The sequence below is a fragment of the Metarhizium album genome (assembly GCF_000804445.1).
Source record: "Metarhizium album ARSEF 1941 chromosome Unknown scaffold_1, whole genome shotgun sequence".
NCBI classification, from domain to species: domain Eukaryota; kingdom Fungi; phylum Ascomycota; class Sordariomycetes; order Hypocreales; family Clavicipitaceae; genus Metarhizium; species Metarhizium album.
This window is the reverse complement of record NW_024467575.1, coordinates 1,226,934-1,253,646: the sequence shown is the minus strand read 5'-3', so window position 1 is coordinate 1,253,646 and position 26,713 is coordinate 1,226,934. Positions and strand designations below refer to the sequence as shown.

Here is a 26,713-nt window from a genome sequence, read left to right as displayed (position 1 = left end):
TACAACTGCGGGTTGAGTTGGGTACAATGACGAGAACATTCAACGTACCCTGCACTTTCAACATGATGACGTCCTGCGAGGCGCTTCTAGCCGCCACTGCACCTGGCGAAAATGGTCCATTAAATGCAAATTGAACCCAAGATAGAAAGTCGACCACTGCTGCGCGTCAGAAACAACGATCAGAACAAGTTGCTCAAATAGACGGGCGTTGGGAGAGAAGAAGGGGCACAGCCTGTGTTGGGTAAGCTGAAGCTAGCTAACTGACTTCAACACGCGCAAACGCATCCTCATTGGCCATGGGGCGTATTGCTCGAAGCTAAAGTTCAAGGTAGGGTAGTGGACTTGGTTTCTTGGCAAGATTGGCCAGCGCCAGGTGCCACATACGAGGGCTATCATCACAAGACCCAGGGGAAAGGAAGGTTGCTGCACAAAGAGAAGTCCGTGGGCACGAGGATCTCGGAGAAGCCGCAGAATCTTCTTCGATACCAAATCGTGTCATTGCAGTTGAATTTAGTTGTTGGCCCAAGCCTGTATCCGGTGAAGCTAGTATAGACATGGTATTCTCTACCCATATATTGGTTCTTCCTCCGCCCCGAGGTGACAGCTGGAGGCGGTCCAGCATGGAAACTAGGACCAGGTCTCGCACGAATGCTGGTGACACATGGGCTTGGTCAAAGACCTAGGGCAGAAGGCTGCCTCGTGGATAGAAGCCTCTGACCCAGGGACATTTTAGAAAAGCAAGGACCTTTAATATCAATGTTTTTTTTATGTGCGAATCGAGCCAAAGTGCTCCAGTTACTTAGACGAGCCCTTGTCACGCCCACTAGGAGGCAGCTATATTCCGCCCGCACCCTATCGACGGGTATCGATGCACACTCCGTTCTGATATCGCCGGAGCCTAGTTTCGTCGGGTGTGCGGAGATATAGACAGGCTTAGACGGAAAGCCGGAAAGCCCGCCAAGACTTCCCACGCCATCCCGAATCAATAATAGCCAGACGTAAAGCCTCTGGTAGCGGTCAACCTCGAGAGTTGCCGGCAACGACGACATCTTCCAACACACACCATTGTAAACAGAGCTCAATAGAGTCCTGCCTACCTGGGTCGAATAGTGGACGGATTCTACGTTTTCACAACGCGTAGTAATCAAATTGGTAATGCATGACGACACTTGAGACAACAGGCTGGGTCAGGGAGGGAATTCCCGTCGAGCATGCCTCGTCGGTGGCATATGATGGCATTTAAGATCTTGGTCTACGCCGCCGCGGAGGGATCACTCAAAGCAGGTGATAGATAGGCAAAACTGCGTCGACGGGGAGAGCAGACTCGGCGCAATGATATGCCGCACCGTCGACGACCTTCCGCCGTAGGACGCTATGGCCGCGCGTTGTTTATATGACAAGGCGGTTGAGCCCAGTGGCTTGTGTGGCGAGTTACTATCGCACGGACAGCTCGGCGGAAAGCATACGTCCGCCTAGTTATAAGAGTACCTACGGCGCTTGCTGGGTGGTAGAGTCGCTGGCAACACCTGATTTACATGGGGTCAATGTTTCGTGGGGAGGTCCTTGGGAGATAGTGTGGGCGCAGGATGACTGCGCAGCCTGTGCTTCTCTGCAAGGCGGACAAAGACACCCACAGTTTCTTCGTGGCTTTCGTGGTAGACGAATCGGCGCATTGTGTCGACAAATATTCACCATCAGCATAAGGGGGTTCTAGGGAAGAGAAGTACAAGGAGGGAGCACATCTTATATAAGCGCCGTTTTCGACGGGAACACCAGTCGGGTTTTTGGATTGTGAAAACGGCCGACACCGCATTCCTGGGTAGGAAAACAAAATACTGCGTGACATTTGCGAATGCAAGGGCGGCTGGGAGGAGTGTGACTGGGGAATGGATTTCCCAGAGCATCGTGGTCCGCACAAATAGACAGCCCCTTTCATTGACCCGGGGATTCTGATTTTCAGGGCAATGTCGATGACTTTTGGTATGGGAAAGGGAGAAAGAAAAATGGGCTGCGTATGACTTTGAGTTTTTGACCGTCTCCAATTCTTCAGGGCAGTGGCGATCAAACATGGTTCGTGTGATCGATTGGGCCCAGGCCATGAGACTTTGGCTCATGTGGTACAGGCATGATCATCTGCCCACAGCTACGAGATCAACTGGCTCCCTCCTCTTGAACGGCATGCGGAGACCGCACGGCGTATCGTCCTGGGGGCACGAATGGTTGGACCGAAACGAGGGAACAATGTTGTTTGAGTACGTCTGACTGAGACTACGGGGGGAGAGGGTTTGATGAGTTCTGGAGACTAGGGCGAATATCAGGGGGCCAAGCGGGCTGTAAAGTAAAGGTACAGGGTAGTAAACTGCAATTGTACCGACGGCAGGCTAGATATGATTCGTTCTTTTCTTTGTTTTTGGTCATGGTCCGAGGCGAACTCGCGCGCGGCATACGTGCTATCAACGAAGCGATCAGGTCTATGTTTTTGCTGCTGAGTTTCTGTAATACTGGCAGAAAATAATATTTCCTCTGGATGGAAAGCTAGAGAGCGCAACAACAATTAACAGGAACACCAGCACATGGAAGCCTTTGTTCCGTGATGGGTCGCGCCGATGATGCTGATCCTTGGACGGGGTTGACACAAACGGCCAGCATGCGACCCTTTGGTTTGAGCCAAAACTGAGTAACAATGTATTCTCGTGATGAAAAGGGACATTGGACAAGTAATGGCCAGCGATCCTTTCTCCAATCGGCAAACTAGGAGAATTCAAAGCCAACTGTCTCACACTCGAAGGGTCGGCGTCTTGCGGCTCTGCAAACCAGACGTCGACTTGGACGAGACATTGCCAAACCCCGGCATGCTAACAGGAGACACTCTGCGTTCCTCGGAGGTGCGGAGCGAGTCATCTCTCTGCCCGTCCTGTCGTCTTGTCGGGACTCGCCACCGTCCTGAGCGAGCGGCCAAACACACCTTCTCTGCGGCCGTGGATGCGGCGCACGAGAAGCACACTGTGCCGGCAGAAGACGAAGAGCCAGCTCAATGTGTAAGGTGACCGTGACTGGTTGCACCGCTGCCTACGATCCCCGATGCGTCGACGAGGGAGGGCCGGAGCCGTGGGTAAATGCCGCGATGCCGTACAAGGCCTGCGTGGCTGCTGTTGCGAATGGCAAGGCTGGCGCACCAGAATTTTGCCTTTGCCATATTCCCACTAGATTCAGATAACAGGACCCTGTTGCCAGCAGATGAATCCATCCAGGGATCGGCACCAGCACGCCTGGGCCTCGCAAACAGCATCCACGGGAATGCAGATAGATTTCGAGTCTCAGGACGTTTCCACATGGTCTACAGTCGTGGCCAGTCAGTGCAGACGCCTTGGTCTGAGGGTTGGTCGCTGCTTTGATGTGTCGAGCAGCTGGTCTTGATTTTCTTCAAAAAGGATTTCCTTGCCTTGCGCCCTTCTATTCTGCCTGGAGAGTTGTTCCACATGTGAGACTTGTATTGTTGAAACACAGCACCGGGCACCGGAGATTGGCTGAACATGGGAATTCGGTATTTTCGGCAAACGTGGTCTCATTTCTCAAGTCGGAAAATTGGATGGACAGACATGGCATGCGAACGTAGGAGGAGTGTACCGGGGCGACAAGCAGGCGGCACACGTCACGTTATTGCTTGTATGCGTCCACGGACGCCTAGTTTTCCGTGACGGATGACAAGTCTGACTCAAGAGTCGGCCGTTACTGGTCCTGGTGTATGTCTTGTGGGCGACATGATCGCTTCGCAGCCGGGGCCGCGGTGGAGGAGCAGCCATTTCCGATTCCGGTCCCTTGATGACGAGATGGTATATGCGTTCGGCAGGGCAGCATGACAGGGCGACTGGCTGGTGGTAAAATCTCCACGGATCCGCTACCCGTCCATCCCGTGTCTAGTCTCGCGTTGGGAGGTTATTCATCCAACGCCACATACGGGGACGCGTGACGGCCTGCGTCTTCGTCTGCGTCCACGCCCACGCCGCCATCGTTCATGTGTCGAGTCAGTCAAGTTAGCCGTCACGTCATGCGCACTGTCCGCACCGCAAGCCGCCAGGCGCGGCCTGGGCGAGAGAGAGAGGGTCGAGGGTCGAGTGAGCTAGCCACGGGAGACTCGAGCCAAGTGAGACAGACCACAACTCCTCTGCCGATTTCGACATGGCTCCTTGTGGATGGAGCCAGTCTGACGGCTACATTCCTCCAGAGATCTGCAACGGGACAGCGGGTGACATGTTGGGCTGGACTTGGTTGCTTGTTCAGCACGAGCAGCATACCGGCAATGGGTTGACGTCGAGACAGAGTCTCGGAACGGAGAATATACCGAGGCGCTCGAGGCCGTCGCGCCAACTCCCTGGTCCGTGTGCTTCGCCCAAGAGCGACCAACGGCTGCTGGCATGACTGTTCGCGGAGCTGCGATGCTGCCGTGGGCGCCATATCTCACAGGCCGACAGGAATGCGGCCAAATCATGATGAACCTTACAGGCTTGGATGTCTGACAACCGCCACCGATATTTCGGTCCGATACCTGTGTGTGTTTCCCCCTTGGCCGTGACTTGTGGCGACGCTGCTCGCTGGCCCATGTCGTCTCGTCGTCCCTTTGCGAGGCCCACAAGAATGCGTCTGTGGAAAATGCAGACAAAGTAGGGTTGAGGGAGGAAGGGGGAAGGGTGAAGGGGGAAGGGGGAGTGAGATGAGTGAGATGCACGCCAAGGGCAGGCCAACGAGCCGTAACCGTGGACAAGAGGTCGTTGGACGAAACGTATAAAGTGCTTGCTTCCCGCCGCGTTACAAACTCGATTCTCTTATTCACCCACATCAGCAACACTAACACTCTCTCGCCCTTTCATCTTCCACCAGCCTAATTACTTAATATTCCTTGTGCGGGTTTATACCACCTTACTCTCACTCAAAAACGCATTTCATTTCGCAATGGCCCTGTTCAAAGTCCTCGTTGCTGCTGCCACCATCGCCACCGCTCTGGCTGTCCCTCACGGCCACGGCAAAGGCGGCAGTGAAGCCAACCACAACACCCACCACAACACCCACCACAACCACAAACTTCACAAGACTGTTGGGGACTACGCCAACCAGTGCGGCAATCACCAGAAGCTTCACTGCTGCAACAAGGGCGACAGCGTCGGGGCCTTGAACGATATCCTGAGCGGCTCCTGCTCCCCCATCGACCTCAGCGTCATTGGTAAGATTATTTTCTGCATCTGGCGACTTGTGTCGCGTAAACCGATGCTTGTTTCACTAACCCGTCCTACAGCAATCACTGTTCCCATCAGCACCGCCTGCACCAACCAGGTTGCCTGCTGCTCCGGCGCCCAGCCCGTAAGTCTCCCGCTGCAACACCACCCGCTTCTGACAAACTTGCTCACCACTTCGCACAGGGTCTCATCCCCCTCCAGTGCAACAACATCAACCTCTAAACGCCCTCCACAGTTCCGGAAAAGGCGCCATACGAATGAATCTGAATGGCCAACGGGGAGATGTTGCCATCGTACTGCTCGGGCCTTCATTGCGAAGTTGGAGTTCCTTTTGTCCTTGGTGAAGCTTGCCTGGCGGTGTAGTTCGCATAAAACCACCATGACGGTGCGCTGCAATGGGTTTGACTTGAAAAAATTCCGGCCGCTAGTCTTCGCAAATCAATACATCTAGTTGTCCCAACCGTGCTCCCGCACCCCCCGCTCGTGTCCTGCTCTTGTCTGTGCCCTGTCTGCCCCAGAGCTTTTTACGCTCGTGGCGGTCTTTCATCCTTGTGCACACTATACTCACGGGAAACCTCAGACCCCTCCCCAGGTAATCAAACCGCAGGCACAAGCTGCCATGAAGCGATGCTTTGTATCCGCCTCTTCGCCGTGTCAGAATCGCGCAGTCTGCGTGGTTCCTCTGGTCTCTCCCTGACGAAGCGGCCTTGGAGATCGTACTTCGCTTTCGGTCTTGCGCTCGTTGATTGGCCGTCCAGTTTGGGTTGAGACTGGGGCTGGATGCGAACGGCACAACGGCAAGGAAGAGGTGGGTAAAACGGGGCCTCGTCGCCGGGATTTCGGAGACGGCGCAGCGGGGCCTCCGGGACCCGGCCGGATTCGGGGCCGGAAGGGTCTGGCGCAGTTGCATGTTGGCGCGCAAGATTCCGCCGTCTGTTCTCCAACGAGCATCCTGGCCATAATGATCCTCGTCTCAAGACACCACTGAGGAAGCGGGACTTGAGCATTTCCAGACCGGACGAGTCGACCAAATATTAGACGGAGCTGGGCGTGCAAGCTGTCTAGTCACGACTGATTACGTGCCAAAGGCGTGGACAGTCTAGTCCGAATGCAATGAATGGGCCTGCCCTTGACGTGTTGTGACAATGCGCAATAAAGCTACTCGTAACTCTGTGGATCAGGTCCGTGGAAATCCAAGGCCCCATCTCAAACAGCCCAGTACACTTCAATCTTGACATGATCCACCGTGTTCACCCACCCTCCGAACCTTGCCTTTCCCCAAACGGTAACGACATCGCCCAAGACTAGGCTTCGGACAAATGATCCATCACCGGTAGCCCTGCCACGCCCTTGATCTTCGAGGGCCTTGCCGGCGTCTGAATCCGCTTCGATATCATCCAAGTATGACCAGGTGACCATGTGTTCTTGCCAATCGCTTGTTGCCATCAAGTTTCGCTGGATTTCCCACTCAGGTTGGGCCAAAAGAGGGTGTACGTATTTATATTCGACCTCGGGTTGGCTGCCATTCCCGTCCTCGGGCTCCCTGCTTCCATCGTCGTCACTCTTTGGCAGCTGTTCAACATTTGGATAGACCGCTCGGAGTCCGCTCACAGGGAGAGCAGAGCTACCTGACTCAGGCGTTTCCTGTCGTACATCGGTTGCGTCGCCTAGCGGGTATTCGATGTTAGCAACGCTTCAGCGAGCATGAAGGGGATAAACAGATAAGTAATGCCGTCTTACATGTGTGTGCGGCATCAAATTTTTCGAGTCCAGCTTCAAACCAAGTCCATGACGCCTTGTACGTTCCCTTGTGAGCGTTGTCGCCACTGGTCCACCCTTGGTCGTGGCTCTTGATCTTAAAGACGACTTTACGCACTGGCTTCATCAGTCGAGGTGTTGGGTATCTTGCCAATTTCGCAAAATACTTGGTATCGCAGTCCGTTCCTCTGGGTAGCGGTCTTGCTTCTTGGGTATCGTAGGCCAACTCTTCAGACAAGGTGTCCTGGCCTTCAATGCCTGTTAACCCTACGGGGTACGAGCGAAGCTGAGCCAGGCGGGATCTGTTAGTCGCGAACAGAAGCCAGAATGTGTGCGACAAAAGGGCTCACCAAGAACCTGTTCTCAGCCCGAGACGAACCGCATATACGCAGGGGTTCTTGCTGGTCTGCTTGATAGTCGATGACGTTGGTAGAATGAGCCCAGTACTCTGCGTGGTCGAAGATGATGTCGACCAAGTCAGGCGGTAGTTTCACAGAGCGGGTAAGCATGATGCGCACGACGACGATGTCAATGGGGTTCGGGTGGTAGGTTCCATCATCTGCATCTGACTTATCGGACGGTCGAGGCTCTGGCGCTTCGTGGGGTTGAGATATCATGGGCATACGACGCAGGCGAGCAAGCAAAAGATTCGGTACATTGTGGGCCATGATGAAGCTCAGGAGTACCAAGGACACGACGAATTCGAGCATATGTACCCCGGAAGGGTTCAATAGGAGGAGAAGACGGTAAGTTGCTACGGTTGAAGAGTGAGGGGTGTAGATTGCAAGCGGCAATTGTCGACAATTTGTTGATGGACCATGATGGTTTTCAAGTTTCAACCGAGTCGTGGAGTCGACCATGTGCTGACGTCAAGTCTGTCCCAAGGAAGGCGGCGGCGATTGGACGCATGGCGAAAAGGCGGGGCTCTTTGCACATGCTTGACTTTTGATTTGCTAGCCGTCCAACGCGTCGCTTTGCTTGTGACAGGCAAAAAGACCCGACGAGTGCTCTAATAAACGTGCACAACAAAAGTAAAGGTCAACAACCGCAGACAGAACTGCGGGCTAGCAAACAACTATAGAGTTTGTGCTTTCAGGTGCCACTTGGCGGTATTTTTGATTGATGCCCTCGAATGAAGACGACTGACAGGAGGCAGCCTCAGGCAGGACCACGTCGCCAGTCATCACTTGCCAATGAGGAAGGAGCGTCTGTCTACCTTGGCCTTTCCGCCTACGGTCTCGCAGGATGCTACTTTTTGGTCGACAGACACTTGACCATTTCTAAGACATTTAAGCCGACACCAGATTGACCGCGCCGCATATTGGCCTACTGGCACATGGTCGCATCCCATGCAAGCCATCGATATATTCATCTCGACATCCAACTTGATCCGAAGCTGAAAATCGCCCCTCTGCACGGTTTCCAAAATCCGTGTCACTATTGTGCACTGCGGCGGCACGTCGTACGTCGTACGGAGTAGTCGATCCCAGGCGGAGTTTCGGTCAAAGGGAGGCGGCCAATCATGCAGCCAGCAATTGAAATGGAACATCAAGCTCCTACTCCGTGCGGAGTACTCCGTACCGCATTCGCCATTCAGCCAGCTTGAAGGTGTCACGATTCCGAAACCGGGAGCCGTACAAGATCCAAACCGAGAAGCGCCAGAAACCGATCGATCCATTTTGCCCCCAAGGCGTGATATCGACAGGAGTATCTACTGGGGCCAATATCGAATACAATTCATGCATCTGCTGCTCATTAGCTGATAGTGCTTGCTTTTCAAGTGTTGGCTGAAAGGTTTGATTCGACAACTCGCTACGGCTAGTCGCATTTTCCCGTCGTAGGCGTGGCGTAAGCGGGCAGCAAGTCTAGAGTCTAGCTCTCCTTTCGTAGTAGTCCGTTCATGCTCGGGGAAAATAATCGCTGCATCACAGACTACAGTCAACAAGAAGGATGGCCACTTGGGAAGCACGCGGAAAGTGACCCAAGGAGCTAATGACCGCAGCCGTTGGTGCAACCACAGCCTATTCGGATGTATTCGGATGACTAGTCATTGGCCTGGCACTCAACACCAAAGATAGCTGACATGCGGTGTAACAGCCTCCACGGATTTAAACAAAGAATAGGCGTAAAGAGTGAAGGCCATGGTGTAACCTGGATATCCGCACATGCTTACTCCGTACCAGGGCCAGACTGAAAAGAAAGTACTACGGAGTACCGCGGAGTCAATAGGCACGTAAGTCATTCCCAGAGGCGGCCCCGTGTTGGTCGCTGGCCTCGTATCGATGTTGAGCTGACCAAGCGTTGGGCCAAAGAATAATGGCTGTTGGGACTGGAGCTGAGGCAATCATGACCCTCTCGACTTGGACCGAGTAGGAGCGACACAGGAAAATACGTATTGAAAAATACACGTTGGACTTGACAGCCCTGAGCGACATTGAGCATACAAACCCCATTCTACGGAGTAAGGGGCATCTCAACATGCGGCGGTGACCATGGTTGGCAGGAACATTTGGGCCTCGACGGTCGCAAAAGTCGGGAAAAAAGGCTTGCGACATGGCTTTTCCCCCTCACTCTGGAAGGGAGGGCCATGGAGGTCGAGGCCAGGGACGGACCAGGGACGGGCCACTGGCGCCCAGCATGTTGAGCAATCAAGGCCCTCATCAGCACTCACAATAATCATCCTTGTCGCCATTCCGGCAATGGCGCCGATAGGAGCCTAGCCTACGCCTGCCTCTTCGATCCTTTGCCTTTCCGCTTGCGATTTCTCCAGCACCGCCACTCTTCAAGTTCTAGCCTTCTACGAACCAGCGCAAAATTTTTCCCTCATCACCCAGGCAACATCGGGGATGAGGTACAAACAAGATACACCTAGATGGTGCGTGTCCCAAACGCGTCAACGTCATCTCGCCCAGCCTCTAGACTTGTTCGAGATGCGGGAGAAGACGCTAACAAGATGACATACATGGCTACATGGCATGGCTTTGCCATTTACACCCCGAATACCTTGAGGATTTGCAGGCAAGACAACAAGACAACGTGGGAGGAAACGAACGCAACCCCCTGCTCTGTTGGGCAGAGGGGTGACACTGGTGAGTCTGGTGACAAAACGTTCTCCTACAGATTCAGGCCGAGGCCAAATGTCGGGACCCTTGGCACGTTTTCGACTCGCTCTACTCCGTACGAAGTACTCCGTACTCTTCTTACAAGTAGTATTTTCCCGACACCCAGACTAAGCTCTGAGTTGGACCAGGCCGGGATATTAGCACGGGCTAGCACCGACAAGGGGGAGCAAAGAAGGCGCTAGGCCAGCATCGCCCATGTCTCTTTAAACACCGCACACATAGCCGCCGCCGTGGAACACGAAATTTTTTTAAATTTTTTTTCTTCTTTTCTCTCCTGTCCATGCCTCCTCGCGCGCTCTCTCCTCGATAAATCCTTGTTGCAGCTTGTTGAAGGAACACCATTGTCCCTATCCTCGTCAATCCAATCGACTTACCTGAGATAAGCAGTTCCTGGATCACGCAACACGCTCGCCCCGTCCTTCTCTTTATTTACTCTTCGCCCTCGCAACTTTGCTCGCGTACGGCTCACTCTGCTGGGCTGTCATCATCGCAACACTGGAGGCTATTGTGATCCAAGTTCAAGCAGTCGTGGCGGCGACTGTTGCATCCCAGCTCCAACCAAGTCCTTACCAACCACCATAGGGTCTCGCTCTGGTGACATTGGTCATTGTTCAGTGCCTTGCCTGTGATCAAATCGTGTTGATCAATCCAACGCCGTCTTTCGAAAACACCTATACTGGCATGAAGACCCTCTCGCCTGTCGTAGGACCAGCATCACAATGCCCTTTCTCTCCAACCACACCGGCAAGGCTGGCAAGTCTGCTCTGATGACTGCATTGTCCTCTCGCTTTCGGTTCTCCCCCAAGGCTTCATGGCCTGCCAACATGTCATGGCTTATGCTCCCCTCGCCGGCCACAGAGACCTCTGCTGAGGCTGTTTTGACGGCCTTTGCCGGAATGGAACCTGATATGGTACTCGATCACTTGCAGACTCATCGGGATGGACTGACCGATGAAGAGGCTGATGCCCGCCGATCCATCAAGGGGCCAAATGTGCTGCCGACTCACACAGCTCCTTCTTGGTTCATTACTCTTCTCAAGGCCATCCCGAACCCATTCAATATTCTTCTAATCGTCCTGGCCATCATCACTGCTGCTATTCCGCCAGGAGACTGGGTACGTCTTTGTCCGCCTAGTCTCTCAAGGAAAGCGCGAATCAAGATGCCGTTTACTAACCTTGTTCTCTGCAGAAAGGCTTCGCCGTCTTGCTTGTCATGGTCATCATCTCCGTAGCCGTGCGTTTCTGGCAAGAGTACCGAAGTAGCTTGGCGGTCTTCAAGCTTCAGGCGTCGGTGTCCTGTAATCTTGACGTTCGTCGCCAGCCGAACATGGCTCTGGGCCAAAAGATGTCTCCCCCGAGCGAGGCAAGCTGCAAGACCATTGCCGAGCGTGATCTTGTCCCTGGAGATGTTGTTGTTCTGTCCCCCGGCTCTGTAATGCCAGCTGACTGCTTGATTTTGGAAGCCAACTTCCTTCGAGTTAGTCAGTCAACCTGGACCGGAGAAAACGACCCGGTGCCAAAGACACCCAGCGTATCTGGTGAGAAAGGCACGACCCTTTTCGATCTCAACAACATTGCCTTCATGGGAACAAGCGTCATCTCAGGTAATGGAGTGGCCCTGGTTCTTCGAACTGGTGCCGACGTCTTGATTGCGAGCATGGCCAAAGAACTCAAGAAACGGCGTGAACCGAACTCCTTCCAGTTGGGTATTCGACATGTTAGCTATATGCTGATCGGATTCATGCTCACCATGGTCCCACTGGTAAGTCATTATGTTGCGAAATGATGTAGACGATTAACTCAACCTTTTTCAGGTGCTGGGCATCTCCGGATACACTACCAAGGACTGGGACGCGGCGGCTCTTTACAGCATCAGTGTTGCCGTTGGATTGGTTCCTGAGATGCTTCCTGCCATCGTCAATGCTAACCTTGCCCGTGGCGCGTACGTGCTCTCCAAGATGAAGGCCATCTCCAAGCGACTCGATTCGGTTCAAAATTTGGGTGCCATGACAGTCCTTTGCAGTGACAAGGTGAGCACATGACTTCTCAAATCACGACTTGGGAATGTCGACGCTGACCTGAACAGACCGGAACCCTGACCAAGGACGAAATTACCTTGTGTCAATATCTTGATTGCAACGGCGAGACAAGTGTCAATGTTTTGAAACTCGCGACTGTCGATGCGATGGTCCAGGGCTCTAATGGTAACAACATTGACGGCGCCATCCTGGACTACCGTATGCCTGATGGCTGTCGCGTCAACACAGCCCAGTACGAGAAAGTTGCCGCAATCCCTTTCAACTTCGAGCGCCGCAGGTCTGCCTGCGTGGTCAAAGGGATGACTGGAACCAACCTACTCATATGCAAGGGTGCCTTTGAAGAGGTCCTACGTGTTTGCAGCACGGTCCGACGGGGGGCCGTCTCTACTCCTCTCGACTTTCGAATTAAGCAGTCCCTCCTAGAGCGTGCAAATTCCCTTAACAAGAATGGATACCGTGTCCTCTTGGTCGCGACGAGGCAGATTGGCGACATTAGCAAGCAAGACGAAGAGGGTCTGCACGAACTCGAATCCAGCATGGTCCTCGAAGGCATGATCAGCTTCATCGACCCGCCCAAGGATGACGCCGCCGAATCCATTGCCCAGCTGAAGAAACTAGGTGTCGAGGTCAAAGTCCTCACGGGTGACACGCTTCCCGTAGCGGTCAATGTCTGTCAGCGCCTTGACCTGATCGGCCGCGATGAAGGCTCCGACGACGACGATTCGCTGGCAATCACTGGGCCCGAACTGGCGCTTCTCGAGGACACGGATGAATTCGACAAGGTGGTCAGGACTTGCAAAGTTTTTGCCAAGCTGACTCCTAATCAAAAGGCGCTTGTCATTGGCAGTCTCCGCAAGGCCGGTCACTGTGTTGGGATGCTGGGCGACGGGATCAACGACTGTATTGCACTTCGGAAGGCTGATGTGGGCATCTCGGTCGACTCTGGGGCGAGCGTTGCCAAGGACTGTGCCGATTTAATTCTGACGGAAAAAGGGCTGGGCATTATTGTTACCAGTGTGACAACTGGTCGTCTTACTCATGGTAACACTATCAAGTACATCAAGGTAGGATGTTCCGATGCGGTTTTTGGTCGAGCGGCACTAACATCACGTAGATGGTGGCTTCTTCCAACTTTGGCAATGTCTTTAGTATGCTTGCGGCTTCTGCTTGGCTTCCATTCACTCCAGTAAGTTTCTTGTTCTGCCAATGGCAGGCAGAAGTCACCCGATTAACAGATTCTAGATGCTGGGTATTCAAATATTGGCGCAAAACTTGCTTTACGACGTTAGCCAGATTGCCATCCCATGGGATCGGATCGACCCCGAGTATTTGGCCACGCCCAAGACGTGGAAGACATGGGGTAATGTCAGGCCATCGCCGTTAGACAGTGCAGGCCTTGCTAACTGCAGCAGATCTCCTCCGATTTGTCGTGATCCTAGGTCCAACCAGCTCCGTCATCGATATTCTCACCTTCTCCCTCGGCTGGTTCTTCTACGGCATCCAAACCGCGGATAATGTAGTCGACGTGCGGCGTTTCCAGACTCACTGGTTCCTGCAAGGGTACGTTGCTCGTCTCTTCTTCAGCCTTTTCCCAGGTCTAATCTGACGCCGAACTAGTCTTCTTACCCAAACTCTCATCGTGCATCTCTTGCGAACTCCCAAAATCCCATTCGTCCAGTCTCGCGCTTCGATGCCGCTTGCTTTGTCTACTACAGCCGTCATGGTCATTGGCTTCGTGCTCACTTGGATCCCGCCAATCCAGCGCGGCCTTAGCTTTGCGCAGCCAGCGCCGTCGTACGTCGGGTTCTTGGTGGCAGAGCTGCTGCTGTACTGCATTGAGGTGCAGATTGTGAAGATGATCTACATCAAGATCTTCAAGACGTGGTTGTGAAGGCGCTAGACGACTCGTGTCCAGTAACGATATGTACGGTGTTGGGATGAAGGCGGTTTAACAGGTGCCTTGGCACAAGGAGGCGACGCTGGCTCTTCAACAGTGCCTGCAAAGCAAAAGTTTGTTTTGAAACTTCAACCGATCAAGTGCTTGGAACTAAGTTGTGCGCGTCAATTTTACGTCATTCACTGTCCAGATGGTCATTCGGTGTAACCATTGAGCCATGGCGAAAACATCCGCTGATAGCTGCCCTTGACCGAATGCCGCAGATTTCTAATTGATAAATGTGCCCTCTGAAGCAGGCTCCTGACAGTCGTCGCCCCCTGGTGAACCGTAGCTCGAGTCCAATGCTTGGACATTGGACGGCGACAAACTCGTGCAATTTCCCGACCATCTGTCACATAATCTCCTCCTATACACATGAATAATCAGTATCAGCTCATTCATTACCCCAAGCTATATGCAACACCCTCGTAACTCCACCAAGATGGGCTCAAGGCTAAACTTTCAAGAATCGGCTCACAAGGGCCCGGTAGACAAAATGTCCGTGAATCCCTGTAAGCAACGGCAATGGCACATGCCATGTCCACAGATGGTCCCATCACTAACACACATGGTATGTATTTACGCTAAAAAGACAAAACAATCCCACCCTACATTGCGCCGTCGGCATATCCAGCGTCCACCGCCTCTCGGCATCGACGCGCCTCGGCGCCTAGTCCAGGAACATGCTGACATTGCCGCCAACGTGCTTCAAATCCAACAGAAAGGTGTCGTGTCCGAAGAGACTCGTCGCCTCGCTCAGCTCGACGTGCGTGACGCCCCTGTTCCCGGCGAGGCGGAGGCTCTGCGCAATCTCGCGCTGCTGCCACGCCGGGAATAAGATGTCGCTCGCCACGCCGAGCACGAGCGTCGGCGTGTCTCGCAGCGCGGCCAGACCCAGGATCAGGTCCTCGGGTGGTCTCGACGAGCCGGCGGCCTCGAGGGGCTCCGACGTGTCCACCTCGCCGGGGGGCTGCTCCTCGTAGGGCCGCGGGGGGAGCGTGAGGGAGCACGAGGCGTCGCCGGTGGCGTGGGTGCCGGCGCGGATGCCGTCCCGGTGGATCCGGCGCCGGGACCTGGTGGCCAGCTGGCTTTCGCGGCCGAGGTCGAACAGGTCCGTGGCCTTGCTGACGTAGAGCAGCGAGTTGGGGTCGTAGTCGAGGCACCACTTCTCGCCGGCGTGGTCGAGATACGTCTCGATGAGGAAGTCGGGGCACAGGGCGGGGGGCTTGGAGCTGTCGGCTCGGCGGCGGCCGAAGCGCTGCTCCCACTCCGGGCCGGAGCGGTACGTGACGGTGGCGATCTCGCGGGCCAGCTTCATGCCCGCGTGCGGGGGCACGCCGTCGTAGTAGAAGCCGCGGTTCCAGCTGGGATCCATCATGAGGACCTGGCGCTGGGTGTGGCGCATGGCGATGCCGTAGGGGTGGCAGCGCGCGCAGCCCGAGATGCTGACGATGCGGCCGACGCGCGAGGGGAAGAGCACGCCCGCCGCCAGCGACTGCATGCCGCCCATGGACGAGCCCACGCTCGCGTAGAGCCTGTCGACGCCCAGGTGGTCGAGGAGGCGGAACTGCGCGCGCACCATGTCCTGCATGGTCAGGATCGGGAACCTCGTCGCGTACCGCTCGCCGTTGCCCGGGTCGATGCTGCTGGGCCCCGTGGACCCGTGGCACCCGCCGATGACATTTGTGCAGACGACATGGTACTTGTCAGTGTCGAGCGGCGCGCCGGGCCCGATGAACTTCTCCCACCAGCCGGGCTGGGGGTTTGCCGGGGTGGAATGCGCGTGTGACGATGCCGACAGCCCCGTGTGAAGCAGAATGACGTTGGACTTGTCTGCGTTGATGGCCCCCCACGACTCGTAGGCGATGGTGAACTCGGGCAGGATGCCGCCCCAGTCGAGGAGCAAGCCGTCTTTGCAGTGGAACGTCTCAGTCGGCCCAGATGTGTAGCTGGGCTCTGGGCCCGACGAGGACCGACTCGCTTGCAGGCTGGCGGACCTGGTTTCTAGCGCGTCCAGGCAGGGAAATGCCATTGCCGGGTTCGAGGCCGTACCGGCCCGTGCTCGCAGGCACGAGGAAAACGGGGCATTTTGAATCCTAGCGATGCCCCCGAGCCTCGAGGGTCCCGGCCGTGCGAGGGTCCTGTAGATGTGCCGGGTGGTGTTGACCACGGACCGGGGCGCCATTGTCGCAATGATACAATGACTCTATTTGCCTGGATGAGATGCAAATGGGAGCCAGGACCGGTCGGACTACGCTGATACCATGGAGTGAGGTTGAATATCATGAACCCTGATGTGATGTCGGGGGCGACGTCGCTGGTCGAGGTGCTTAGTCATTATCAGCACACCATTTCACGTGCCCCCAGGTCTGTGAGAATCAATCGTGGCGTAGCCGCGCACGGATAGGAAGCCGGGACATAAAGGCCAAGAAACAACGTAATGGGGGAATATACACATATATACACTATAAAATATAAAACATGTTCTGTATCCCATGCATCCCGTGAACGAAATCAATCCAGTGTTCACCCTTGGTTGAATTGCCCATGAGTCATGTACGTCTAGCATTCTCTCTTAGATAAAAGGCTTGGGGGATCTTTGTTGAAGCTGGCGACTTCAAACCTCCGCTGGTAACCCTGTTCGGAGAGGGCGGTACAGTAACCGGTGCCGGTCGTGGTCGTGCCGTTTTCGCGCCCGGAACTTGGTTGTCTGTCGATGGAGGGGAACCCGCTTAGGGTAGGGAATTGAAATATTCGTCAAGATTGATACCAAACGATTTTTCAAACGTATCGCCAGAGTTGGAACTAGATTGAGCCAACGATGAAAATGTTGGGCTCGGAATCCGTGGAGCTGTGGCCGACGTTGGCGTAGAGAGGCCAGCTTTGGGACTTCTGCTCGAACTCGGGCGACTGGGCGTCAGAGGCGCTGGAATAGCAGACCGACGAGGCTCGGACCGGTCGAACCCCGACCACATTGGCAACTTGAAGGCATTTTTGTCATCGAAAGATGACAGTGGTGGTGGCCGTGGTCCTCGCTGTCGGCCGCGTGGCAATCCTTTGTACATGGGGAAGTCCCCCTCCATTGGTGGCCTCGAGAATGCGCTTCGACCCAAATTCTCGGCAGGTCGTGGCGTCGGTTCGCTCCTCGAACAGCCGATTCCTGAGTCGGCTGGTGGCCCATAGGCGTCCATGGCCGTGACTTCAACGTCATTTGTTGCGGGAGGGGGTACAACTGGTTGCAGTGGTCTCGGTGGCATAGCACTTGTCGACTCGGATGACATGCTCGGCCTTGTTGCAGCATCAAAGCTTGGCTTCACCTCCCTTGCGCTCGTGTTACTGGCGGCCCGGGCAACGCCTTGGCCGAAATCGAAATCTGCAAAGTTGCCACTGAATCCCTCCTTCGGCGGATGCATCACTGTTGCTCTGTTGCTTCCCTCGAATTCCATCGTAAAACTTTGTCTACGAGGTTGATGGAAGGCAAATGTATCTCGCCGTGCCCGGACACTTCGAACGATTAGACCCTCGGGACTGGGTATAGATATCGGCTCCGGCATATCCACGTTCTTCAAGGCACTCGGCGCGTTCCCTCCGCTGAGCGGGGGACGGTTTTCGGAGGCAGGCACGTTGACGGGTGACAGTGCCCCTTCTGAATTTGTGTCTGACGGCGGCGGAGACGGATTCGCAGTTTGGGTCACGATTTCTTTGTCCAACTTGCCATTGTGTACAGTGAAAGGCAGGGCACTGGTGTTGGCGTGTTCGCCTCTACCCGTATGTTGCTCGAAGTCGGACTGCGCAAGTGGACTCTTTGGAGAGCGAGGAGTAGCAGGGGCGGTCACAAAAGGGTTTTGTCCTAGGGGTGTGGCTGGTCGGATGTTGGCGGGATTCTTGCAAAGGTGAATATCCGATGGACTTATCCAGCCTGCCTTTTGGTTTCCCGGCGTTCTGCTAGGTACTCCGGGCTGGAATCCACTGGTTTGCAATGCAGCCGGGAAAGCTGTACCAGGTCTTGTGTTCCAATCTGAGGCGACATGGCGCAAACTTCCCACACTGGGTCGTCGTCGAGGAGACGCCAAGTCCGCCATGGATGAAGTCACGGCCGGATTTTTGAACACAGCTCGCCAACTGGACATACTTGAAGTCGAATGCGCGGTGCTTGGTCTTGTAGTTGACCGAAATCGGGGTCGCGAGAGATTATTGCCGGGATATTGGCTGTCGTCAAAGGCGTACTGGTCAAAGCGACTCCATTTCTGGGGGGCATTGCCTTGGGCTTGCTTGATTCTAGTGTGACGACAGTTAGGAGTCGTTGTTTGCTTGGGGCTCCGGGAAACCTACTGCGCCTTTTTCCTGTCACTCCCGAGCTTCAGTCCAAAGAGTGACACCATTTTGAGGTTTGGCGAGCAGCGTATTACAATTATACTGCCATGTCTCAGTGCCAGCTCCCACCCTTTGCCGTAGGCGTAACTCACATATTAAAAGGTATCGATCTGTCAATGAGGTAGTTTCTGATTGTTATGTCGAGTTGAAGCAGCGCGCGAGCGAATTGATGAAGGGCGTAATAGCGAGAGGCGCATGGAGGACTTCGGCGAACATGTCCGTCGCAGTCACTGTGTTGTTCCGGGCATCAGCACCAAGATTGGGAAAAGCCTGTATTTTGTATTCGAAGACCAAGATGAAAGACAGGAATGGTAATGGGCGGCAGGCATTGGGTATATGACGGTCTGGTGCGGAATTTTGGCGGCGAGACAGAGAAGACAGGCCTGGCACGAGAATGGAATTCCTGGTGCACTTGGGAGGTGGCCGCATGTGTCCCAGTGAGAGGCCAAGCAAAATGATAGCAAAACGAACCACCAGAGAAGCTGGTTGAAGGTGACGATGGGAAAACCGAGGGGAAGCAAAAAGGCCAGAGGCACTTGGCCAATAAGAGTCAACTATTTCCGAAGAGCAAACACCGGCTGCCACCGGCGTTCGCCTTGTTAGTTCTTCTCCCGCCCCTTTGTCGCCTTTTCTTGAACCCGCAACTCGCTCTCGAATTCCGCATACCAGATGGCAGCCGTCCGAGGCTCTGGAGTCTAGACCAGATTGAACTCGTCCGGGGTTGCAATGTCGCAGAGCACCCAGCGATTCGTACACGGTGAGACACAAGCGGAGCCAAGGCTCAAACGTTAACTTCTAAAGTCAGGGGGATTCAGCCAAGGGTCCAACCCAGTTCACGATCACGATGGGGTGGCTCGCGAAACGATTTAGTTTGCGTCGTCCTCGGCCTAGCTCTTCCATCTTCATCTCAATCCTAGCGCCACGACGGACTTCTCCCGAGGCACCCAACACCCCTGGCCAGAATCAATCGCCACGAGGACCACGCGCTGTTGTTGCGTGGCTCTCGGGGAAATATATCTCTGAGGTGCTCAACACCTGCCATCATGGCTGTCGGCACTCTTCGTTGCCTGCTCGAAATTCTGTGGCCTTCGTCCAGACCCTCTGTCGCCAACAAATGTCAATTGTTCCGGATTACTCGATCCCAGGACTGCCAGCCAGAGCTCTTGGCCTCGACACCAAGGTAATCAATCATTCAGGCTATTTTTCCTACTAGTTGCTCGAGTCTGTGGCGAAGCAAGCACATCGAGCTTCCAATTGGTCGTCGACGCTGTTCCCTGACTTTGGGGTCGGGTCGTGTCATGCCAATGGTTCATTTCTCGGGCTTCGCGCTGGTCAGCCCCTGAAGCTAGCACGAGACCGCCAGCCTCGGCTTTCTTTCTTTTTATTTGTTTAAGCACACATATCGGTCATCATGTTCAGTAGAACAGCCGTCTCGTCATTTTCAGCATGCAAAGGCACCTCGTCCTGTGGTAAGTCGTTGAGGCCGCCGACGACTAGTCAAACCGTTCGTTTCTACCCATTAATCGTCTTGGACATGGCCATCTTATCAGGCGTCAGGGCCGGGTGGTGCCCATGAAGGACATTATGATGTTACAACGGGCCTTGTATGGCCCAAAGATCGACGCCCAAAATGCTGCCTCCCAAATGATCCCACCAGACCAGAGCCTGGCCGGCCGGCGTCAATCGAACAAGGCCCTCGATCGGCAGTCACAATTCCTCACAACAGTTTGCACGCCATGGTTTCTGGATTTCACTCACTATGAAGCTGGTCCTTCTAGCACGCGAGTTGCTGAAATTACGCCCGTGATCCTAAATGGTATAACGCCAAGGAAAAAAGCCCCGCGACGCCAGGTATCTGCCGGTGCTTGGGTGCGAACTTTCAGTTTTTTGCGCCTCATCACGGCGCAGTCTGTGATTCCCATGCGGCAAGTCTGGGGCCATGTCCCGCCCAGACCGGTCACGCGACAAGGCAACGGTGCGCAAAGCTTATAACAAAAACATTTCGTAAGCTCATGAATGTCGGTGCCAAGCTCAGGCGAGTACCTTTACAGCTTCCAGATTCCTACAACTGGTCCAGCAACTTCTGCCTCCTCCTTTCAACGAGTTCTTGTTGAACCTCCTCCATGGTTGGCAAGTCCCATACCCGTCCATCTCCAGTGTCGCCAGGCAGAGCTTCCCATCCCTCGGGAGGTTCCTGAGGCCCATTCTTCAACAGATTCTCTATGGCTAATCTCTCTTTCTCCGCCTCGTACGCCAACAGCGCGTCATCCTCTTCTCCCGGCGCAAATCCATAATACGCCGCGTCTACATTCCTCCGTATCTCCCGGCTCTCCTCGAGGGGCTTTTCTTCCTTCTTTCCCACCTTTGCCTTGGCCGCATCAAAGAGCTCCTTGACGCCAGGCAGATCCTTGGCCCGTCCAAAGTATTTATACCCTTTCCCGCCGCCTGGTATCTCCCTCCCTTCCTCGTCGAATATCCTTCCGGCTGTACGCATGTAATTTGGTCCTCCCAAGTTCCGTATTTGTATTTCCCACATGTGCTTCTCTCGCATGAGCTTGTTGATCTCGTCGTTGAGGTCGCGGATTTGGTAGTCGCTCAGCACAGGGTCGTGGATGCGAGAGACCTTGCGCGAGATCTCTTTGAGCACCTGACCACGCCATTTTTCGCAGAGCGGCACCGAGTCGACTTCGGTGATGCCTTTGGGGCGACGTGCACGGCCGGCGTCGATGATGCCTAGGTCTGCAGCCTGGGCTTCACGGAAGCGGAAGAGCATGGATTGGGCCTTTTCTGAATTCCGTGCCTGAAATGCGTCAGCTGAGTGTTCACAAGCCTATGCGGGAGTGGTTCAGCGGTACCATGTTGTTAGTTTTCAACGCTGGGAAGCGTCTGCAACCTGTGAGATGGTGGATTTGCGGCGGTTTGCCTGTTGAAAGTGTTGAAAGCGATGGTTACGACTTGCGAAGGCAACGGGCAACGACGCGGGATGGGTTTATGGCACTCGCCACAGTCAGCCACACCTGCAAGGTCTTACTTAATCAGCCATTCTTTCGCGCATGTGGATGCAACTTCGAGCTTCAACCCTTCACAGCTGTCACCACCCTTTTTTTTTTTACCTTTCCATGCTGTGTTATTGAACTGACAGGGCCTTGTTCTGGCATGCCTGTTGGTTTTTTTTATGCTCAAATAGACTTGTGTTTTTCTCATTGAGTTCACGACCCTTCCCGCCCATACCATGAACTTTCTTCGCCCCTGATTTATCGCAAATCGACACGCATCAAAGCGGCCACCCGCCCAGTCACAAGATGGCCATCAAAATAATTACCTGCGGCTGCATGCATCGTCCTCTACGTCTTGCCGTACCCACTGGTCTACGACTCTGACGCATACATGGCCAAGCCAGGGCTGGCTTCAACATGATGGCAAGTCGCCACGAACTCCTGCAATGAAGAGGACAATCTCACGCCAGAGCAGGGATGCCGCAAGCTGGGTTTCTCGAAACTCGCTGACGAGCAAAGGACCAGGCTAAGAACAGAGATCTGAGCAGGGTCCCGTTTCTTTCCCCGTCGCGAGACTTGTCAAATTTACCACGTCCACAGGAGCCGCGATGACAGACAGCCTTTGTATCAGAGACGAGTCCACTAATCATCTGTCCTCGCTCATCGAGCCTGGGCAGATGCGTGGTCGGGTCAGCGACCTTGATGAATTATAGTTTTCAATCGGAGCAGGCTGGATAGGTACGTTCCGACAGCGTGTTGGGGGGAAAGACTGGAGCAAAGAATCACAAGCCCGGTGATGATCAAGGTCCAAAAAGCCAAATTTGCAGGCAGCAGCGACGATGATTGTTACGATCGAGGACTACGGTCCGAGCCGCGCGTTGTCGGTGAGAACGTAAGAGAGCTGATCTGAGGGTGCGTTCTCTTCTTCTGCTGGGTTTTGCTACACGTTGCTCTCCTCACAGCCAGTTTGGCCAGGTTTTGGTCCGCTTGCCTTCAAGTTCAATCTCGTCTTCCTTCTCAGTGCTAGCTACTTGAAGCCTCCCTGTCTCGCCTCTTCTCCCCGAATACATGGTCGTAACGACGCCGTGCAATGTCCGTAACGCGCACGGCCGCAGACATGGCATGCCACTGTTTCTCCCCTTCGGTCCAACCCAGGATCCGTCTCACCATCGTTCGCTTTCCACGGACTCGGCAGCTTTCAGTCGACCAGCAACCAGCTGCATGAAATCTTCAGCCCGCGTCCGAAATGACTTTGCCTCATCGCCAGCCATTTCACTTGAACTCCGTGAGCGCACTCCACAATTCGCCGTTGAAGTCACGCTCAACACTCCACACCATCATTCCGCCGAGTCCCTTGGACTTTGCAAACCTGGCCTTGGCCGCCAAACTCACTGGGTCTTCATACGAGATGAAAGTCTTGTTCTCAGGATTGAAGAGCCATGGGGTCATGGTCTTGTTGTCAAAAGTCCTCACCCAGGGCGAACTCGCCGTGGTAGGCGAAGACAGCAGCCCCTGGGTTCGAATATTCTTATAGGCCCAGATGCCAGTCCACGCCTTTGTCGCGTTGGAGCATGGCTCCCGAAGCATCTCATCTTCCTGATCACCCTTGCAGCGTTCCTTGGCGAAAGGCTGGTACTGGTTCTTGGGAGTAGCCGCCACCATGTCCTTCTGCGCCGTAACTGAGAAGCCATAGAAAGCGGCGCCGCCTGTCAGTTGCTTGGCCGGCCAACCTGCTTTGATCCAGTCATCTGCTCCAGTAGCAAACGAGAGCTGTGTGCCCTTTCCAGTCTCGAAGTTCAAGGGGGCAAGAGGACCGGTCGTCTCTCCCCACGCGCCATTCAGATCGTACTGCATGATATTGGCAAAGTCAACCACCTTGGCGAATCCCGAAACATCCTTGCCGCCGGGTCCCTCAAAGGGCTGTACTCGCAGTGCCAACGTGATCAGCTTGCCTTTCCCGAAGGCCGCATCTATTTTAGCTCGCAAGCTCGTCAGGAACTTGAGGAAATTGGTCGCGTCGTTCTCCTTGTCGACGGCATTGCAGGCACTTCCTTGGAGACCCGGAAACTCCCAGTCGATGTCGATGCCGTCCAGCTTATACTTCTTCATCATGTGAAGGATGCTCGTGGTGAAAGCCTCACTGAGGGCGGCGTCTTTGACGATTGTTGAGAAGTGGGCAGAGCCCGCCCATCCGCCGACTGACACAAGCACCTTTGAGCCGGCGCCCTGCAGTTTGGTGACAACCTTGTCCATGAAGGCGTCGCCCTCAAACGACAGAGATCCATTCTTCTCTGGTATCGCAAAGGCAACATTGATGTGGGTGTAGTTGGACAAGTCCATGTTGGAAATATCTCCATGTCTCCAAGTCGGATAGTATCCCACGAAGATGGGCCCGTTGCCAAGCGCCGGAGAGGCGTACGAGAGCAGCGCTGCTGCGCCAACTGCGAATCCGAAACGCATTATTGCAATGTTTGTCGTGTCCTGTTGATAATGACTGAAGTGAAGATGAAGAGCCATCCTGGAGAGCATTCCGCCCGCTCTATATAACAGGCTGTGAACAGCAAGTCGGCGTTGTTCGACACGAGCTCATCAAAGAGTCGCGTAAACTTTTGCTGAAAAGGCCTCCTTCACGCCAGAACCCGCGAATACATCCTCCATCTTTGTCCATAATCTCTCTGTGTCGCATAGATTTTTCTTTTTCCTTTTCTTCATTGTACCCGTTGCGTACTTTGCTCCTCCGCCCTTCCTCATTGTGCGGAACATGCGCATGATCGATCGTCTTCCTTTGTTCACGTATCCCCCATTGTGCCCAATCATTGCACCAAGACTGTCGCCAAGCGCTCTCAGATGCATCTGCGGCCGCCGTTGCCGTTGTCTGTGGCGTCGACAATCCCGTCGATATGCGACGAATTCTCCAAAGCCCTTTCGGTCTCTATCTGGATCTTTGAAAGGGGCACCGGGGCTCATAAACGCCGAGGTGCCGCCACTGCGCCATGGCAACAAAGGTCTCCTTTCCTTGCCCGGTATTCCCTTTTTCTTCCCTTGGCCTTTTCCTTTCTGTCTTCACTCAGGCCAGGAGACTGAGGGACCGGGGTTCAAAGCAGCTGCTGGCCAAAACGCCACATGGGCATCATCACATCACTCCGGTCAGTGTTGCCCCTTACAAGCGTACGGGGTTGCGCAAAGGATCAAAGCCGTTCTCCCGGCTCAGCGAGTGTCACGCCGCTTTCGATATCCTAGACTGCGGATACCTCGGCCAACTGCAAACTCTATCATTTTACGCGCCACGTATATGCTGTACATCATCACTGCCCCCCGTCCCTCCGTCTCGCCTCGCTTGCCTACTTGGTCTTTTTATTGCCTTCCACTGGCTTGCTATACATCCAGATTGCACAGAAACCCACAAAGCCGCCCACCGTAGCTCCAATACCTGAGATCCAGGGCCACGCCCCTGAGATGACGTAACTTCGAGGCCACTCGTCGTGGGCAATGTGGCGCACGCTGACCGTGTTCTTCTCCTCGACGTACGTCAGGAACGGCCGCTTGTAGTTGATCTTGAAGTTGAAGATGCCATGCTGGTCAGGGAGCTTGAAGCTGGCGCCGTAGACGGTGGCGGCGTCGCCGACGCGGACGGGCTTGAGATCAAGCCGATAGAAGGGGGAGAGCATGGAGAACTCGAGCTGGAGCGCGTCGTTGGCCGGGAGGGTGTATGGCTCCCATTTGTCCCAGGAATATTCCGAAATGGAGATGCTATAGGACTACATGACGGTCAGTACGGTGATGAGACTTGGTCGCGTCATGAGGCCAAACGTACCACGTCGTTCTTGATGCGGTAGATGTGGGGGTTCGTCTGGTTATCTCCCTTGAGATGATGCTCGATGCTATTCACACGCAAGACGCCGATTTCCTGGAACGTCCAGCCGGAAAGCCTCTTGGCAAACTCGCGATTCTCAGTCCTGACCTTGCGGCCCCCTGGCCGGGAAACAGTGGCATCCAGCCACGTGTCCTGCAGCATCTCGGCGGACCCGACAACCGCAACTCTAGCCGAGTTCCGCGCCTGGAAGACAGAGACCAACGCAAGCTGCTTGCCCGCGGCGAAGAGATCTTCGGGGTCAACGGCGTCGGGCTGCTCCTTGGGGTTGTAGCTGTACGCAGTGGACGGGGCACGAATCACAGGCGTCAAGAGCGCACCGGGGCCAAGCGCGTGTCCGACACCATGGGGAAAGGACAGAACACCAGGCACCTCGAAGTAATTCTTCAGACCGGGGCGGACGCTGGAGGGCGCATCGAGGACCAAGACGTCGTGCGCCTCGGGGGCAGAGAGAGTGTCGTAGTTGAAATGGTCGACGACGGTGCCGGTGCGTTCAGGGGGGAGCGCAATGCCAACCTCGGTCAGGAGGGAAGTCAATGACCAAGGTGTTGGCCTGGCGGAGGACAGAGCAACGAGTATGTTGCCGTTGGCGTTGACGAAGTCGACGAGGATGTTGGGCGTCAAGTTGGGTCCGAGGGCTGTCATCCATCAGCGATTGCGCCCTTCTCCAAAGGCACGGGAAGGGCAGGCGGGGACTGAAATGCAGGATCCCTCACCCTTGACCTGTACAGGTAAAAACACCAAGTGGTCGTAGGTCCTCTCGCCCAGGTGGAACAACTTGACATGTTCGCTCTTGGGAGTCTCATAGGTAACTTGGTATCCTCTCTCTGCAACCGCGTTGGCTCCTTGTCAGCACTTCGCTGGCTTCGCAGTATCCGCCTCGCACCGGGTGAGTTCTTACCTTTCAAATCACCAAAGAATCGGCTATACTTGTCCTTGTCCGACACGTCATCAAGCACAACCAGCAAGCGATTCCCAGCGGTGCTGATGGCCGAGACGGCAGCGGCGAAGACAAGGGCCGCCGCACCTAAAATCGACCGCATGTCGAAGAATGACGCACTCGATTCGTTTGTCGTGGTAGATGGCAGACCCGGGGGGAGTCACCAATTCGTCCTTGGTCGTCGAGGGAAGTTTGGCCAGCTTGTCCACGGATTGGCATGAATGGATGGCGAGTTCTTGTTATTCCTAGCAGCTTGGCTTGGGGATACGTCGCCTTGTGTCTGACCAACCAATGGCGGGGTGCGCCACGACTCACGACCACACCAGGGTGTGTGTAGTGCGCCAGCGGATCAAATCTTTTCCGACCTCGTCATTGCATCGCCAGTTGCAACAACCTCAATTCAAGCTATTTCACTGCTCAGCGACGAGGAACTCCCTAGTACATCG

At 54.8% G+C, this 26,713-nt stretch overlaps 8 protein-coding genes across 8 annotated transcripts; 2 read left to right on the top strand and 6 right to left on the bottom strand.

Annotated features, from left to right (window-relative positions):
- Nucleotides 1-4,950: 4,950 nt before the first annotated feature.
- MAM_00351 (hydrophobin) lies at nt 4,951-5,453 on the top strand (the record flags this gene model as incomplete). Its single annotated transcript, XM_040819150.1, has 3 exons — nt 4,951-5,218; nt 5,291-5,355; nt 5,415-5,453. The coding sequence occupies 3 exons, from the start codon at nt 4,951-4,953 to the stop codon at nt 5,451-5,453; spliced, it is 372 nt and encodes a 123-aa protein (XP_040682415.1).
- A 984-nt stretch (nt 5,454-6,437) lies between these two features.
- On the bottom strand, nt 6,438-7,657 carry MAM_00350 (uncharacterized protein; the record flags this gene model as incomplete). Its single annotated transcript, XM_040819149.1, has 3 exons — nt 6,438-6,898; nt 6,972-7,291; nt 7,347-7,657. The coding sequence occupies 3 exons, from the start codon at nt 7,655-7,657 to the stop codon at nt 6,438-6,440; spliced, it is 1,092 nt and encodes a 363-aa protein (XP_040682414.1).
- A 3,173-nt stretch (nt 7,658-10,830) lies between these two features.
- MAM_00349 (magnesium-translocating P-type ATPase family protein) lies at nt 10,831-14,041 on the top strand (the record flags this gene model as incomplete). The annotated part of the gene is made up of 8 exons (XM_040819148.1): nt 10,831-11,226; nt 11,301-11,873; nt 11,926-12,141; nt 12,198-13,214; nt 13,265-13,336; nt 13,393-13,510; nt 13,563-13,710; nt 13,768-14,041. 8 exons carry the CDS (start codon nt 10,831-10,833, stop codon nt 14,039-14,041), a joined length of 2,814 nt encoding a protein of 937 aa, XP_040682413.1.
- Nucleotides 14,042-14,756: 715 nt separating this feature from the next.
- On the bottom strand, nt 14,757-16,271 carry MAM_00348 (homoserine O-acetyltransferase; the record flags this gene model as incomplete). The annotated part of the gene is made up of 1 exon (XM_040819147.1): nt 14,757-16,271. One exon carries the CDS (start codon nt 16,269-16,271, stop codon nt 14,757-14,759), a length of 1,515 nt encoding a protein of 504 aa, XP_040682412.1.
- A 547-nt stretch (nt 16,272-16,818) lies between these two features.
- MAM_00347 (uncharacterized protein) lies at nt 16,819-18,468 on the bottom strand (the record flags this gene model as incomplete). The annotated part of the gene is made up of 2 exons (XM_040819146.1): nt 16,819-18,364; nt 18,419-18,468. 2 exons carry the CDS (start codon nt 18,466-18,468, stop codon nt 16,819-16,821), a joined length of 1,596 nt encoding a protein of 531 aa, XP_040682411.1.
- A 2,054-nt stretch (nt 18,469-20,522) lies between these two features.
- MAM_00346 (Pre-mRNA-splicing factor ISY1) lies at nt 20,523-21,318 on the bottom strand (the record flags this gene model as incomplete). Its single annotated transcript, XM_040819145.1, has 2 exons — nt 20,523-21,260; nt 21,316-21,318. The coding sequence occupies 2 exons, from the start codon at nt 21,316-21,318 to the stop codon at nt 20,523-20,525; spliced, it is 741 nt and encodes a 246-aa protein (XP_040682410.1).
- A 1,410-nt stretch (nt 21,319-22,728) lies between these two features.
- Nucleotides 22,729-23,916, bottom strand: MAM_00345 (chitinase; the record flags this gene model as incomplete). The annotated part of the gene is made up of 1 exon (XM_040819144.1): nt 22,729-23,916. The coding sequence occupies one exon, from the start codon at nt 23,914-23,916 to the stop codon at nt 22,729-22,731; it is 1,188 nt and encodes a 395-aa protein (XP_040682409.1).
- Nucleotides 23,917-24,797: 881 nt separating this feature from the next.
- On the bottom strand, nt 24,798-26,370 carry MAM_00344 (Oligosaccharyl transferase complex, subunit Wbp1; the record flags this gene model as incomplete). Its single annotated transcript, XM_040819143.1, has 3 exons — nt 24,798-25,214; nt 25,271-25,965; nt 26,229-26,370. 3 exons carry the CDS (start codon nt 26,368-26,370, stop codon nt 24,798-24,800), a joined length of 1,254 nt encoding a protein of 417 aa, XP_040682408.1.
- Nucleotides 26,371-26,713: the final 343 nt, after the last annotated feature.